This window comes from Microcaecilia unicolor, chromosome 1 (assembly GCF_901765095.1).
Source record: "Microcaecilia unicolor chromosome 1, aMicUni1.1, whole genome shotgun sequence".
NCBI lineage: Eukaryota > Metazoa > Chordata > Amphibia > Gymnophiona > Siphonopidae > Microcaecilia > Microcaecilia unicolor.
Genome location: NC_044031.1, coordinates 582,750,168 through 582,768,216, shown reverse-complemented (window position 1 = coordinate 582,768,216; position 18,049 = coordinate 582,750,168). Strand labels below are relative to the sequence as shown.

The 18,049-nt window shown below is 42.7% G+C and overlaps 1 protein-coding gene across 1 annotated transcript in view; it reads right to left on the bottom strand.

Annotated features, from left to right (window-relative positions):
- SQLE (squalene epoxidase) overlaps nucleotides 1-12,326 on the bottom strand; it is a 72,126-nt gene extending 59,800 nt beyond the window's left edge. Inside the window, exons 1-2 of the mRNA XM_030219042.1 lie at nucleotides 11,849-12,326; nucleotides 4,537-4,792 (exon numbers count right to left, since the gene is read on the bottom strand). Of these exons, the coding sequence (XP_030074902.1) occupies nucleotides 4,537-4,792; nucleotides 11,849-12,112 (520 nt within the window). The 5' untranslated portion in view covers nucleotides 12,113-12,326. The remainder of the gene's footprint in view (nucleotides 1-4,536; nucleotides 4,793-11,848) is intronic.
- Between the last annotated feature and the right edge of the window lie 5,723 nt (nucleotides 12,327-18,049).

The window sequence follows — 18,049 nt, the reverse complement described above, 5'->3', positions numbered from 1 at the left end:
ATCACGAACAGTAGAGGGCCTGCCTTGACAAGAAGTGCACTCACCCGCAATGCTCCACTCGCCATCACTGCAGGATCTACACTTGGCACACTCCGCCAGGGCTTCCATGATATCTAGAATCCATTTCCTCAGATGCTCCGGCAGTGACTGAAATTTATTCCGGTGCTGCAGCCTACCGTGGTACACCAAAAAAAGCTGTCTCTCTGTTTGAGACATGTGACAGTCTGGCCAAGCTAACTGAGGAGGAGACACCGTACCAACTTCACAGATAGACAGAGCCCTCAAGCTTACTTACTAGCAAAAGCTGCAAACAGAAGCTCCTCAGGAGTGGTAAAGGTACTTCTCTTATTACAAAATTCTTCATACAAAGGTATGTCCTATGCCCGCTGCGTGCTACCTGGAAACGGCTTGGCCGGCTCTGACTAATGGATTCTTCTGTTTCAGTGCTTTTGCCGCTGTAAGGAAACTTGGCGTTCCCAGCGGGTAGCTCGTCTCTCCCTTTCCAGAAGTGGGCAGTGGCGGGCATTAAATACTTATTTCATGTGGTTACCGAACAGGGGGTAATAAAATCATTTGAGGCCTTGAAAGAAGAGTAAACTCGTTACCCCTGACATCTTTGAATACGGATTCCTGGGAAAGACTTAATGAGTTACTAGGATTGGATGCGCAATTGAGAGTCCCGTTGAGTTATTTCCATCATTCTTTGCGAGATGCTCTTGAGCCGTTGGACTATCGAGCGGTGACTCTGGCTTGGAACGCGGAGTTGAAGATGAAACTGCAGCCAGAACAAATAGGAGTGTGCCTCAAATCTTTGTATGCAACGACGGAAAACGCGGCGTGGTGGGAATTGCAATACAAATTCTTGTTCCGCTTACATATCTCCCCACACAGAGCATATAAAGCAACACTCCGGAAGTCGGACACTTGTCCAAAGTGCAGGGGCACCAACGCACACCTAGGACACATGTATTGGAGTTGTCCCAGAGTAAAACTCTTCTGGATCAAGTTAAATAGACATGTGTCACAGCTCTGGAGTACGCCGTGGAAATTATCCCCAAGGCAGCTGTTTGACCAATTTGGGATACAAAGGCCAGCACCAGCGGGACTCAAAAGTTTCTTGAAACGAGCAATACTGATGGCAAAGTGAATCATACTGCAACTGTGGTTGATGGCAGAGCGCCCAACCATATCCCACTGGAGATCAGCAATGATTCAAGCATGTGCACTAGAGAAGACAGGAATTCTGGATTTGGCCTCTAAGAGAGGCGAGCAATTCTGTAATTCCTGGTCACCTTTCTGGGACTCTCTCACACCAGTAGCACAAAGCAAGATTTTGAACTGTTAATACATGTTACTAGAGGCTAGTAAAAGGGGGGGGGGAGCGGAAGGGGGGGTAGGTTAGGGGGTGGATAGAGGATGGGTGGGGTATAGATGGGATAAAGGGGGGGGGGAAATAATAAAATAAAAATGCAAGACAAGCACTGTTCCTTTTCACTATATGTTGTAATATGTAGACACGGCTGTAAGTTGTTTAAGTTTGAATGCCAATAAACATGACATTAAAACAAAATTCTTCATACAAATCCTTACCTTTTTTTTAAATATGAGAAAAAAAATATCCTATAATTAATAAAGATGGAAAGGGAGGGGGAAAAATTCAGATTCTTTGAAATATCCCCTCAGCAGCAGTTAAAGAAATCTCTTTCCTTTTTCTTTTTTTGGAGCAGAAGCCGTTATACAGCTAGCCCCACAGCTTTCCTCTGTAAAAAATCCAGAAGTTGCATGATCTGTCCATCACCATCTGCTGGAGACAGAGAAATACTGAATTCCTAAGGCTGCACAGTACCCTTATAGGGCAGAACTCACAGATCTTTGGTATCTTTCTCCATCTGCTGGTTGATGGGCATAACCCACAGGTATGGACTGGTCTGGTTAGGACAATAAGGCAAGAGAAATGGTGTATGTTGTGATAGAGTCACATCCAGGATAGTTGGGTTAAGGCAGTTTTAGTCTGAAATACAAGTCCCAGAAGGCATTGCAGGCAAGGAGCCAGGGGGTGAGATGAAGAACCCGGACTGGACTCCTAGCTGCAATAGGGGAAGACATGGGTGTAAGCTGGCAGGACGTGTAGACTGGCTGCCACTAGGGGGAAAGATAGATAGGAAACCCTATGTGCAGGAGCTCATCATTAGTCTAATGCTTAACTCAGCTGGTATGGGTGTGGGGGAAGCTAATGGAAGGAGAATGATTGGTTGTGAGAGCAGAAGCCAGGGATTGATTAGGCAGGTGGGAAGGAGTCCCAGGGAAGAGTGAAGCAGATGCAGGGTGAAATCCCTTGGGTGTGAGAAAGTCCCAAAAGTATTTGCAGGCTGAAAGCCCTTGGGTAATAGAGGTCTCCAAAGTATTGAATCTACTAGTGAAGCCGATGTAAAGGGGTATCCCTTGGGGTATGAGAAATCCCTAAAGTATGGAACCCCTCCTGAAGGTAAAGAGAGTAGAAGGTAGAAACTGCTGCTTTGTGATTTAACTGTGATGATGAACTGAATGAACTGCTTCTATTTGGAATTGAACTACTGTTTATTGTGCACTGGATAAAGAGCCCAGACTGGAGCTGTGAGCCTGTTTTGAATCCTGGTATGTGCTGATAGCCTACTGCTTAAAGGGGACTATTTGCCACACACTTTCAGGTGGCTTATATGTGCTTAAGATTGAAGGTGAATCCTGCTGTTGGAACTGTGTATCAGGTCTACTAGAAACCTGCATGGAATAAAGTCCTTAAGATTAAAGTTGCTGGTGGACATTTATTTCTTGACTGTACCGGGAGCCTGTGGCTGGAGGAGATTGTTCTATCCTGGGCTGCACCTAGAGGTACCTGGTTACAATGTAAAAAAGAATGTGTTGATAAACAGTGGTCTATCTGTTTTAATTACAAATTCACAGATGTTTCTCTGTCTGTAAAACATATAATTATGCATAAAACCTTATATAAAATTGTATGCAGTACTGCAGTGCCATGCTGTGTGTGTATTTTTTGCCTTCCATTGGCCAGCTTGTAATAAACCGAAATTTTCAGCTTGCAATGCTTTGTTTACATTTATTTTTATTGGCATTATGTTGGAAGTTAAGAGCTAGGTTAATTGATATTGTCAAGTGGTATTCTGTAGTTAGCTATCTGAAATAATTACACAACAACATATGGAATAAGAGCAGAATAGTGCAAAATATACAGAGCTATTATTTTAAACAAGACAATTGATGTCATTTAGCATATGACATTAAAATAACTTTTTAAAGGCTGATATTCAAAGAAAACTGCACACTGGAAATAGGTGCTTTAGTGGCAGGTGATTTTCAGCAGAACTTGCCTGTTTGCAGCTGAAAATATTCCAAAGTTTAGGCTCCTAGTACAGAAGCTCCTAGGTCTATGCCTGTTTTTCTGCATCTACACTAAAGGGTTGATTCACTAAGCTGCAAAATTGTGTTTTGACACAGAAAACTCACATTATTTTCCATGTTCCATTATATATAGAGGGGACAATTCACTAGTAATATGGAGTTTCTCAAATTAAAATGCTACCACAGCTTAGTGAATCAATCTTTTAGGCACATGTAATGGAAGATGTAAAGGATTACTTTTCAACCCTGCTTTGATCGATAATGAACTCTGACATCTTCTGTCTTTGACTGAAAGTAACTTTCCTTGTAAATACGAAAACAAGTTGGAAGTTGGAAGATAAGAATTAATTTGGTATGCAAAGGGGAGGATGGCTCTTGTTTTCGGAGTTCAGCTTGGCCACCTGGACTTGGAAAGCATGTGACCAAGTTCTCACAGTATGGCTTGTTTACCTAAACAGAGAAGCATTCTGTAATTTTCCTTAGCTCTGAACATGAGTTCTGAGCCTAATAAAAAGGGGAGTTTATTTCGGTGAAATCGGGAGCTCATCTGTGAGTAACGTACATACTGCGCAGAGGACTTGTTCCTGGTCTAAAAAGCTCCTGGCTTTCGCTGTAATGGGCCCCCCCCAGCTGATGATAAGAGCCTGAATGATGTAAGGACCAGTGATGATTGTATGTATGGTGTATTATTGCTTCTTTTCCTGGTCTAAGAACTCTTAGCATTGCTTAGATGTAGAGACCAGTAATGTAATGATTGTTTATATAGCTAATCATTGTATATACCTTAATCATTGTAGAATTTAGCACCTCTAATAAAGGTTTAATTTATCTAATATGAATCCAAAAGAATCTACGGTAATTATTGAGTAGTCTGTGTCAGTGAGACAGGCTGTAAATCCAAAGCAGTACAGCAGGTAGTACTGAAAAATCAGCATTAAGCTCCTAACTGCGCCCCAACCTGATCCTGCCTAATTTTTAGCTCCTTAAATTTAGATGCCTATTGAAAATAGGTGCCTAAATTTAAGAATTCATTGCTATTCAATTTTCAGTTAAAGCATCTTTCTCCCAAACTTTGGTCCCTAAACTCTTTGAAAATTGGCCCCTTCGCTCTTTAGCAGTCTATTTAGTTTTCTTGCTTACCTTCAAGACCCAGCTCTTTCAAAGCAAGAAATCCCCCTGGTTGTAATAACTCTCCAACAATCCTGTCGGGTTCCTTCAAATCTCTCTCGATCACTGTCACCTTTCTTCCGTCCCTTGACAGTACTGTGGCCAAAGCTGAGCCAAGTACACCAGAACCCACAATGATAACATCAGGATCACACTGAGGAGGTACAGTTAGGTGTGAAGTAGCCTCTGTCTGAGTTGAGTCTGACAACTTATTAATTCCTGTTTCGTTCTGTGTGGAAATCAGAGTACAAAGAAGCTTGATTATGCAAAAGAATCAAGAAGTCTGGTTGTAAAATATCATAATACAAGCCTGAAAGAGAAAGCAAAACTATCACCAAGTGTTCTAGTACAGAAAGTCAACAGTCTCCCATGTACCAGCACTGAGTACAGAGAAACAAAAGTCAAGCAAATCAATGCACATCTTGAATTCAAAAGATATGCAGCTTTTTATTTTATAGCCCCCAAATTAAGGAATGACCTCCCCCCATATTTATGGATTAAAACATCCTTTACAAAATGTAAGACTTTATTGAAGATGCACTGTTTTAATTTGGCGTTCCTTGGAATGATTGTTGTTCTATCAGAATTTGTAGTTCTTTTCCTTGACTTTATATTTTAGCATGTAAACTGTCTTGTCTTGTTTCCCAGATAAGGCAATATACTAAATGTGGAATATACAATGAACAATGTACATATTTATTTATTGGGACATATTAACCGCCTTTATGAAGAGATTCACCCAAGGCAGGTGAATATTGTGCCTCATCATCAAGGCCCCTGGTTTCTTATAATTCTTTACCAGAATTGGCTGTACCCCTTGGAACTGCAGGAAAGCAAAATCCTTGCAGTTTATCCTTCCTGTTTTCACTAGTGCTGGGAAACCAGCTACACAATTATGTTGCTGCCTCTGACGTCCCAAAGAAGATACCGTGTCTTTTCCCTCCACGTTTCAGCTACCTTATCCAGGTACCAACACTGAACATTTAGGTCTTCTGAAGCTCCCACAAGTTAACTAAGAAAAAATAATACTCAGTGCCAGGGGGCATAGCCAGACACCCAATTTTGGGTGGGTCTGAGCCCAAACTGAGTGGGCACGACAACCCCTCCCCTTCTTTCACAGGTGATCTGGTCTCAACTCCAATCCCCCCGTGCCTTTTAAAGCCTTCAGTTCTTCACCAGCAACTCATAGCAGCACCAAGCCTTCCCTCTGATGCAGCTTCCTGTTTCTGCATAGGCGGGACCAGGAAGTTGCAACAGAGAAAGCTCAGGGCTAGTGCAAGCAGCCCGTATGATTTGCTGCTTGCTGCCGGCAAAGAACTGAAGGCTTTAAACGGTATGGGGGGGGGGGGGAGGTTGGGGGAGTGGATTTTAGAGACCCCCAAAACGCCTGCAGGAGAGGGAGAGATGCCAGGAGTCTTCAGCAGGCGGAGCTTGGGGATCCCAGCCAAGCATATCACAGCTGTGCTGCTGCTGGGTGGGCCTGTGCCCACCCATGACTACGCCACTGTTCAGCGCTGTTATCTGATAGCTATCCAGGCACTTTAACAACTGCTATGTATCCTGGCACTGAGTATCAGCAGTACCCAGATAACTTCCTGCTCCATCTCTGTTCCAGCCCCAGACCGAACCAAATAGTGCCTCAGCAGTCACAAATCCCTGGATTCTATATACGTCACCCACAGTGGGGCGCAGAGCCCAGATGCATCCCTAAATTAATTCATCAGTTGGGCACTATCAACCAATTATTGATGTTATTTGGAGTTAATTTTAATTTGGATATATGAGCACATCTGCCTATGCACTATTCTAAAACGCTGCATGGCCAAAGTGTTTTGTGTGCAATCCAAAGGAGGCCTGGAAATGGGAAGGGTATTCCAAATATTTACACACAGTGTTATAGGATATTCGGGTTACACGCCCAACTTGCACAGCACAATTTACACTAGGTTTCAGCTGGCATAAGTCTTTGCGTCCAAAGTTGGATGCAGGAACCCTCTTAGTGCGGATTTTTCCAGGTGCCTAAATTTTGAACACCATTTACTAAATCTGGCCCACAGTGCAGCTGAAAAGCACTATCTGGTTAAGTGCTGCGGAATATTACATGGGGAGCCAGTCAGCATGAGTCAACTGGGACCAGTTAACTCCCACTGAATATCCACCCCCAAAATTCTAATCTTTCTAAAAGGGTTTAACCAGGCAAAAGAGGCTTTAAGCAGACAGTGACACTGAATATTGCCTGTTATGGCCCTGGCGCTGTCCAGTTAATGCCCGGACAGTCAGCTGCGGAGCCTAGGCAGAGCCAGAACTTAACTGGTTAGCACTGATATTCAGTCTGCTAACTGGCTGATAAAGGGGTCCTTAAGATTAGCACGTATTAAATAAGACGCCAATAGGAATTGAATGGGCTTTGTCGCATTTGCCATGCTGGAATCGCTAGTGCGGCTTTGTAAAAGGAGCCCTATATTCCTATGGACGTATCATTTAGTGCGTGCTAATTTTTAGCACACCTTAGTAAAAGGGCCCCTTTATCTGCTTACTGGTTAAACCCTTTTAGAATGATTAGAAATTTGGGGCTTGATAATGGGCATCTTATCATTTAGCAAAGAGTTTTCTAAGGCCAGTCAGGTTTTTGGGATACCCACAGTGAATATGCAAGAACTTGATTTGCATACACTGCCTCCATTATATGCAAATCCCTTTCATTGTAGATATCCTGAAAACCTGACTGGCAAGGGGTACTCCAGGACTGGACTTAGGAAACACATGCTAATCATTAGCGCACCTTAGTAAAAGGACCCCAAAGTTAGAATAACAAAAAAACTGTACTAACGTTATCCGCTGATCTAACTTATCGGTCTGAATATCGATGGTGCCTGGTTAACTTTCTGGTGACTGCACATACCTGGATATTCAATGCCAGAGCCTGGTCATGGCATGGCATTGAATATCTAGTATTAATACAGCCCACAGCTGTCAGGCGGAATATGTACCCCAAAATAACTAAACAATTAGTTTGCAGTAAACTAGTGATAGTGGAAAGGAATGAGCAAAGAGAGGTGAAATGTGCCGGTTTCCTCCTTCAACAGCACAGCATGGTGGTCAGAGTCCAAGAAAATATGACGGAATGATATAGAAATGTTGGCCTGATTTTAAAAAGCATCTTGATATTTTTTATTGTTACATTTGTACCCTGTGCTTTCCCACTCATGGCAGGCTCAATGCAGCTTACATATACAGGTACTTATTTGTACCTGGGGCAATGGAGGGTTAAGTGACTTGCCCAGAGTCACAAGGAGCTGCCAGGGCCTGAAGTGGGAATTGAACCCAGCTCCCCAGGACCAGAGTCCACCACCCTAGCCACTAGGCCACTCCTCCATTGCCTTTGCACATTACACCTTATGAACTACAGCAGGAGGCTCTCTTTGGAACAATGTAGGTGCTGATACAAACACTAGCAGTAAATCTGAGAGTCTGCAATCATCTCCAGCATTGGGAAGAGGTTATTGTTGTCACAGGCTGTGTAAAGATAACCCTTTTGGGGACACTGCCCCATGGAACAGGGTAGCAGGTCAGCCATCACAGCACAAAATTCAGAAGCTATGTGGTAGAATTGTTTACATTTCTAAAAGCGAAAGAATAAATATTCTTTCTTACTGAGTAACATAGTAAATGATGGCAGATAAAGACCTGTACAGTCCATCCAGTCTGCCCAACAAGATAAACTCATTTACATGGTATGTGATGTTTTATATGTATACCCGAGTTTGATTTGTCCTTGCCTTTCTCAGGACAACAACCGTAGAAGTCTGCCCAGTACTGTTCTTGTATTAAGCTCTGAAGCTAATATCGAAGCCCCTTAAAATTTACACTCCAGCACATCTCTATCTATTCAGTCACGATCAGGATATAGACCGAAGAAGTCTGCCCAGCTCCCATTTTGTTTCCCAATTACTGGCGTCGCCACCCAATCTCCGCTAAGATTCCGTGTAACCATTCCTTCTAAACAGGATTCCATTACCGTTTTCATCTCACCACCTCCCGCGGGAGGGCATTCTACATATTCACCACCCTCTCCGTGAAAAAATACTTCCTGACATTAGTCCTGAGTCTGTCCCCCTTCAATCTCAATTCATGTCCTCTAGTTCTACAAAACTTCCCATGAAAATTTATAAAATTTCGCCGAAAAGCCATCTAGGCCAGGGGCTTTGCCCACCCCCCCCCCCCCTTGAGGCCCTTGATGACTGAGACCAATTCTTCCAATCGAAAAGGGGCCTCTAACTGTGCATATTCTTCCGCAGTCAATGTAGGCAACTCAAGCCCTTGTAAAAAATCTTGAATCCTAGTGACCTCTATCCCTTCCCCTCTACTATATAATGATTGATAAAACTGAGTGAATTGGGTCCGAAGCGATGATCACAATTACATAAGTGGGCCTTATGTGATGACCTTGCTATGTAATACCTAGACCATATCTTGAAAATGGCTCACTACTACTAACAAGTGAAAAGGATGGAAAAGAAAATTCAGATTAGCCACACATCACCTGGGATAAGAGGTATTAGTTTCAGCACCGCAACTAATGATGGCGATAGTGATAGTGATAGTGATAGTGAAGATACTTTCCCATGAGTACAGTATCATTGGTGCACACATAGGATCCACTGCAGCAGGAAACTGACCAAGGAAGCCAATGAAAAAACCAAGAGGACCACTTACAATTAGTTGGTCCCATGACAATAAAAAGAAACACTGCACTGCAATTTAAATTGAGAAGGTTCAGAAAGAGAACAGGCCATAATTGGAACAGAGCAGCACCACAAACTTGCTGATCTGGTTGTTTTCAGACATTAGATTGATTGGACATTAGATTGAATATGCATGCGTTAGCATTTTGGTATCTGTTTGAAATTAATCGGTATTTGGAAATGAAACAGTATTTGGAGATTGTGCAGCAGCTATGTCCTGCTATAAGTGTTTAATTCTTTGCTTTATGGTTAATGACTCCTGAGGACGCCTTAGTGGCGCAACACAAATTTGTGTCGGGCTGAAATGCAGTTGGAAAGAGTGAAGAAAATAGACTGGATAGACTGCGAGAGGATCATCATCTTGGAAGAATAGAATTGAATACAGCGTTGGCTGTATAACTGAATGTTGAACAACTATCGGATATATTCAGGAATTATCATCAAGAAGATTGTTTAAGAACATCTTACTATGAACTATAGGAAAGTTGGTATAAATGTGAGGGGGTATAGTGTACTCTTTTAAAATTTTGTAGTGTAATGAAAAATTTATTTTGTTTGAAATAAATTTGTAATTTGTTTATTATATGATCATTCTGTGCTGAAATCAGAAATTTATTTAAACTTTCTATTTTGATTGGTGACATATCTGTGAAAATGAAGAAAAACTAAGGTGGAAAAATTAATCTGTATGCTGCACTACAGCTGAGGCTGAAAGAAAACAATATGGCAGACCTACTGGGATAGGCAACCAGAACTGTTAGGTGGGATCTTAAATATTATTTCCTAAAATCACTGAGCTCCTCTCATCACTGTCTGAAATATAACAACAATTTCACTTCTCCTTCCTCCAAGTTTAACTACTAGACTTATACAATTGCAAGAATTTGAAGTCTGAAAATTTGCCCAAGAGTAAATCTGTGGAAAAACAATGCCATAATTAGGGCTTCTGATTTTAGGTTTCAAAGATGAATACTAATAAAACACCCCAATACAAAAATTTTAAATAGGTATTTATTGGCTAAACATTTCCAGCTGAGTTTATCTTTTGTTGAGTGCACTTTTAGATATGAGGATTTCAGCTTTAAAAAAAAGGGCAAAATTTGAAAGCACACTAGAGTGAATATTGTTTCTGTGTGCAGTGGAGTTTAAGACACGTATTTTCATGCATTTAATGGACATATTATATGCTTTTTTACAAAATGAGCACCTCCACTGAGCACTAATCCCCACATTTTATATATGGTGCCCAGATTTGCGTGCCCAAATTTATGTGCATGCCCTCTTACCCTTCTCCTGAATTTTCTTGTATCTTTCACTCACTTCGGGTATCTTGTGCACTGATGATGCTGAAGTGCAACAAACCTACACATTTGATTCCACTAGACAAGGTAGACAGCTATTGTACTATAGTGAAAACACCTGATAAAATTAATTTTTGTATCATTAAAGAACACCTAGGGGCCAGCATTTAACACAAGATTAGCATGCAAAAACAGGCTTTCGCACAAGCATGTTAAGGCATTTTGCAGTGTATTCCCTTTTCTGTGAGTTATTTGATTTTTAAGAATTTTTCAGAGGAGGCGGGGCATGGATGGAGCATACGCATGGAAGTGTTAACCAGCTACGATTAGTGCACACTAACTGGCTAACGCAGAGTTAACGCAGGAGCACTTAACGCCTCCTAAACAGGAAGGGCTAAAGGCTCTAGTGTTATCTTTCCGCAAGTACTGCATGCTAATGGGTACATTAGTACACAACCTGCAAATTATTTAAAAAAAAAAAAGGAAATGCCCTAAAAAAAAGTGCTGCTTTAAATATGGGCTTTGTGTGTAGTAAAGTCCCATGTTATAATGTGTTAAACCCAAATTTTATCACACTTTAGGACAGTGGTTCCCAAACCTGATCCTGGAGGCACCCCAGCCAGTCAGGTTTTCAGGATATTCACAATGAATATTCATGATCTTATTTAGATTGTAAGCTCTGAGCAAGGACTGTCTTTGTGTGTATGGTGTACAGCACTGCATATGCCTTGTAGTGCTATAGAAGTGATAAGTAGTAGTAGTAGAATATTCATTGTGGATATCCTGAAAACTTGACTGGCTGGGGTGCCTCCAGGACCAGGTTTGGGAACTAATTTGCTGAAAAATCAGTGTCCAAATTTATAAACACCCAAGAATAACGCTCTAGCCATAGGTGCCAACTTTTCAAAATGACTCGGGGTACTTAAACACAACATAAATTATCCCTTTCTGAACACAATGAAGGAAGTTATTCAGTACTGGGATTGCTCAGCACCCACAGAGCTGGCAACTATGGCCCTAATCATAAAAAATACATATCAAGTACCTCACAAAGATGTATACAGCTTAACCTACTCCCAAGAAATAAGTTGTACACTTTGATGGTGATCGGAGGAGGGGGAGGGTAAATGTAAGCTTTAACAAGAACCGTTGGAGGGCCTTTAAATTCGAGGCATCCATAGGAAGCACGTGTATGCACTGACAGCGCATAAAGAGTCCGCCTGTGTGCACTGCACCTACCTTTCTGCTTCTGAATTGCTGGGCTGCAGCGGGTTTGGAGCAGAACAAACTGGAAAAAGGCAGCGCAGAACCGAGCCGGGCCAGCACCTCGGCCGTGGATGGCCTCCGTTGCTTCGGGGTGTCCCGGTACCAGTAGGACAGCACCAAGCCCAGGGAGCAGAAGAGCAGCACGGCCAGTAACACCTCCCAATTGGCGTAACTGAGCCAGTCATCGCACCGTTTGTACACATAGGTGAACGTGGCAATGCCTAGAAAAGTCCACATTTTACCTCCGGGATCCTTGTAATAACCCCCAAAAGGCTGTTTGATCTGTGGGTTTATTTTTTTTTCTACTGGCTCAATACGAACAAATACACGCCTGAAAGTTGTTCCTAAAATACAGAGCTATGAAAAATGGGATTTCAGTACTCTTGGCCGGTTGCTTTCCTTTGGTTATTCAGGTAAGAAGCATGCGATTCGGTTCGCTCTTCTTAATCATCCACGTCCCTGCCTAAAAATAAAAATTAGATTAAAAAAAAAACCCGCAAAGGACAAAAAAAAAACCTTTTAAACCCCTGAAAAATATAATCAAATTTCAAACTACTTAATTGTCTCTTTAAAAAAAAATTAATAACAATAGTTATAAATAAGGAAAGAAAAGGTCTGGTTGCTCCCCCATCCCCGCTTTCTTTAGGTTCTCTCCAGGGACTGTTTCTGGTCGGGGTTCTTCAATAGTACTGTGCCCTTGTCCTGCAGTGTTCTTTAAAAAAAACCAAACCCTCTTTCAGTGGGGAGTGGATAAGAGTATGTATTTGTACAGTTTCTCTGAGCAGCAGCAGCGCATCCCTCGCTAACTACAGGGATGCAGCGGGCAGGCAGCGCCCGCCTCAGGACCGGCTAAAGCTCCTCCTCAGTCCTCGTTACCTGAGTAACCAAACGCACGCAAGCAAGCAGTGCACCAGTGCTGGCATGCGCGAGCATCCCGGACCCACGCACGCTCCACCCCGGCCCTTCAGCTATCGCCAATCGGAGCGTCGGCGCGAGGTGAGCAGAGCTCAGGCTACAGGCGCCTCAGCCAACAGGAGGCGGAGTAGGCAAGGGGTTCCCTCCCCCTACCCGCTAGTGTGATGTGACGTTGGTGGGAAAGGCGCGCGCTTTTTAGGGGGTGCCAGGTTGGATGGAAACGTTGGAAAGACTTGTGTCGGTGTGATGTAAAAGCAGGTGGCTGCCAAGGTAGTTGCCAAATTGCTGCGATTCCGGTCTCCCATCCTGGTGGTTTTTTTTAAAGTAATTCTGCTAGCAGGGTGGCTGAAGCCAACAACCACAGGCTATTTACCCAAGCAATTAAAGTGTCTTTTTGGGCCATAACGCGCTGCGACAAAAAGGGGTGTTTTTACTATATTTTTATTGCAGGTTATGGTTTTAGTGGTCTTTTTTACAAAGGTGTGCTAGCGTTTTTAGCTCACGCTAAAAATAAGCGTGGCCAAAAACTCTACCGTGCCTTTGTAAAAGAACCTCAACATTTGGATTAACCTGCAGTACCTGCTTCCCCAATTAATGCAGAAGTAGTTTCTGCCTCGTGTTAACTTGCATTAATGCCTGTTAGCACGCAGTAAGTGTAACACGGTTAACGTTTCCATGCTCCCTGAGAGATAAATTCAGAAACATTAGGTAACATGCTTTTTAGCACATAATAACAGGCAAATTACTGCAAAACCCTTTAACATGGTGGCGTGATAACATGTTTCCAGGTGTTAAGTATGCAATAAGTGCTTAATGCACTTTAGTAAAAATGCCCCTAAGGAGGTCATTTTTGAAGCTGACAGATTGATTGATTTACTATATTTGTATCCATAGTAGGGTTCACATACATAGATTAAATGTTTGACCACATACAAGATCATAGACAATATTCACATACAAAGTTTTAACTAGTTTACATACATGGTTTTTAGAGTAGCATTTGCCATTATGAGGCGAGGAAACGGAAGTTCATGTCTCAAAACAGCCAAAAACACATACATCTGCAGAAAATGTCTAAATCGCAATCTTCAAAAAGGCAGAATTTGGACATTTTCCACTGAGGGCCCTGATGCACAAAGCTTACCGTGTTGGCCAACGATAGATTTAGACCGGTTGTAGCTGGTCTATTGGGCACATTATTTAGCATATAATGTACAGCGTCTCTTTAAACGTTTGCCATAGCAGCTAACGAAAATCCTATTCAAATGTATCACAAAAAGCTCATTAGTATTAATATGAGCATTCTGAGCGATGCACAAATGTTTCCGTGCACCACACAGAAAAGAGTGCTTAACTTTAATGTACAAAATTTTATGGCATGTCTGGAGCGGTTGTTATGGGGAGCAGTCTGCTTGCACTATACATTATAAGCAGACTGGACCCCCACTCCTGTATCCTCAAGGTATCCCTGGTGGTCCAGCTGACCAGTTCTGCCCCCCAACAATAAAAAAAATACCCTTCCCAAGCCCCCCGCCGCCGCAATGGACCCACTACCAAAAGCCCTCCATGGAGGTCTAGTGATCCCCATCCTTGACAGTTGGAGGCAGGAGCAACGCTTCTCAAAATGGCGGTGCCCAGCCCCTGCCCAGTGTATCCTGGGATTCACTGGGAGGGGCTAAGTACCATATAAGGAGAAAAGAACTGGGTGCTGCTATTTTGAAGCAGGCGGACCCAGAAGCAGGAGGGAGGAGGTGCTTCTCCTCCCTCCAACGCTAAGATCTGTTGCAACGAGGTAGAGGGGACTTCCACTAGACCACCAGGCACTATAACTGAGGAACTGAGTTCGATTCCCACTTCAGGCACAGGCAGCTCCTTGTGACTCTGGGCAAGTCACTTAACCCTCCATTGCTCCATGTAAGCCGCATTGAGCCTGCCATGAGTGGGAAAGCGCGGGGTACAAATGTAACAAAAAAAAAATAACAATATCAAGTATTATTGGCATATCCAACAGAGCAGCAAGCAGCTCCCAGGAGTAGCATAGTGGTCAGTGCAATGGATTGTGAACAAGGGGAGCCAGTCCAAATCCCACTCCCCCTAGTACATTTGTGATGGAAATTGTGAGCCCTTCTAAACCACCAAATTACATGCTGTACCTAAACATGAGACACCTACAGTAGGTTCTAATCTGTTTTTGGAGGACTCACAATACAAAATAAAGGCATTATGGTGGGATTTGCTATCCCTGTAGGTTATGCTAATGCCAGGTCACTCACAAACAAGATTGAGGTCATCAAAGACTGGATAGTGGATGAGTATCTTGGTTTGCTGCTATTTACAGAAACTTGGTTATATGCAGCTGATGAGCCTCTGCTCAATGACTTGTGTCCTTCAGGTTATAGTAAGATGATAGCTTACTGGCTCCTCTTTGCTTACTACTTTTCTATGGTCCAGTGGCGTAGCCATGGGTGGGCCAGGGCCCACCCTATTTGGACCCAGGCCCACCCAAAATTGTGGCACTCTTGCTATGGCTGGTAGAGATCCTCAAACCCCTCCAGCTGAAGATTTCCTCCTCAGGCAGCTGGTGCTCTTTCAAACGGCAGCTGGCTTAATTTGCCTCGAGCTGACACCAGCACCAGCCCCTCTGCACATGCTTAGTTTGTTTTCATGCATGCAGAGCTTGCTGGCCATGGCATCAGCTCGAGGAAAGTGCTGCTGGCTGCTGTCTGGAAGAGCGCTGACTGCCTGAGCAGGAGGAAATCTTCAGCTAGTGGGGTTTGTAGCTCCCCTCCTGCTCAGGTATTTAATATTGTGGGCTTGCAGGTGGAGGGAGGGATCAAGAGAAGACAGCAGAGCAAAGCAGAGCAGAGGGAGCCTAGGGACAGGGGGGCATGAATTCTGTGCCCACCCACCTTGGACTCAGGCCCACCCAAAATTGGCTGTCTGGCTACGTCCCTGCTATGGTCTGCCAGGTTGTTGGCTGCCTGTGGAAGGTTGTTTTACAGAGTTTGTCTCTGATGTCTGTACTAGATTTTCTAATGTCCTGTTGATGGGTGATATCAATCTGCATTTAGAAAATACCAGTAATTTATACACAAGGAGCCTATTTGATTTTCTGGCTTCTTGGTAGTTTATTTTTCCGTACTGCGTCACCTTCTTCTCATATTAGAGATCACCTTTTGGGGGCAAATACTGGTATTTTCTATTTAGGTAACCCAGGTTGGTCACATGTACCCTGGTCTGACCATGCAAAACTCAAGTTTACTCTTTATTGCTTTCTAGGCCGTGTATTCAATAGTCCGCTGCTCCCATTGCCAACGACTGCAGATTTTTTAGTTCAGTGAAATGGATTCTGTGAACATATTCTGGATGTTTTAGCACCCCTTAAAATTAAGCCTCAACTCACTCGCAGAGTGTCTCCGTGGTTTGACCAATCCCTTCTCTCTCTCAAAACACACTATAGAAAGCTTGAAAGGCAGTGGTCCAAAAGTAAATCTGATATTAATAGACTGCTTTGGAGAAGAGCTGTTAGGGACTACAAAAATAACATTTTGGAGGTTAAAAGATAGAAAACAGAGAGTAGGGTTAAATGGTCAGTATTCTCAATGGAGAAGGGTAGTTAGTGGGGTTCCCCAGGGCTCTGTGCTGGGACCGCTGCTTTTTAACTTATTTATAAATGACCTAGAAATGGGAGTAACTAGTGACGTAATTACATTTGCTGACAACACAAAGTTATTCAAAGTTGTTAAATCGCAAGAGGATTTTTGAAAAAGTACAAGAGGACCTTGGGAGACCGGGCGTCTAAATGGCAGATGATATTTAATGTGAACAAGTGCAAAGTGATGCATGTGGGAAAGAGGAACCCGAATTATAGCTACGTCATGCAAGGTTCCACATTAGGAGTCACGGACCAAGAAAGGGATCTAGGTGTCGTCGTCAATGATACGTTAAAACCTTCTGCTTAGTGTGCTTTTGCGGCTAAAAAAGCAAATAGAATGTTAGGTATTATTAGGAAAGGAATGGAAAACAAAAATGAGGATGTTATAATGCCTTTGTATCGCTCCTTGGTGTGACCACACCTCGAATATTGTGTTCAATTCTGGTTGCCGCATCTCAAAAAAGATATAATGGAATTAGAAAAGATGCAGAGAAGAGCGACGAAAATGATAAAGGGGATGGGACGACTTCCCTATGAGGAAAGGCTAAAGCGGCTAGGGCTCTTTAGCTTGGAGAAAAGGCGGCTGAGGGGAGATATGATAGAGGTCTATAAAATAATGAGTGGAGTTGAACGGGTAGATGTGAAGCATCTGTTTACACTTTCCAAAAATACTAGGACTAGGGGGCATGCGATGAAGCTGCAATGTAGTAAATTTAAAACGAATCGGAGAAAATCTTTCTTCACTCAACGTGTAATTAAACTCTGGAATTCATTGCCAGAGAATGTGGTAAAGGCGGTTAGCTTAGTGGAGTTTAAAAAAAGGTTTGGACGGCTTCCTAAAGGAAAAGTCCATAGACCATTATTAAATGGACTTGGGGGAAAGTCCACTATTTCTGGGATAAGCAGTATAAAATGTTTTGTACTTTTTTTGGATCTTGCCAGGTATTTGTGACCTTGATTGGCCACTGTTAGAAACAGGATGCTGGGCTTGATGGACCTTTGGTGTTTCTCAGTATGGCAATACTTATGTACTTATGAGGCTAAGATGAGGTATTTCACTGATCAGATTGGGGGTATTAAATTAAATATCCACAAACTCTATCAGTTGGTGCACAGAGTTTTTTTTCCACCAAAGAGGTCACAGTTACCAATGTGATTACGCCTACAACACAACAATTGGCTTCCCACTTTAAGAAGTTAGTTCATTAGGCTTTGATCCTAGAGACCTGGGTTCAATTCCCACTGCAACTCGTAACCTTGGGCAAGTCTCTTAACCCTCCATCGCCCCAGGTACATCAACTTAGATTGTAAGCCCTTTAGGGACAGAGAAAGTACGTGCATATAATGTGTACAGCGCTGTGTATGTCTAGTAGCATTATAGAAATGATTAGTAGTAGTAGTGAAAATAACAACTGTCAGTTGATCCTAGTGCCTAATCTCCTCCTTCCTTTCTCCCCATTATGCTTTATTATTAAATTCTTTATATATTTACGATTTTTTCCTTATCATGTGGGTTTATGTATTTTGTTTCATATTTGATAGAGGGGAGGGGCATTTTTACATAGCTGAAACTGCTATAATTATTGGCAATATCTAGATTTATT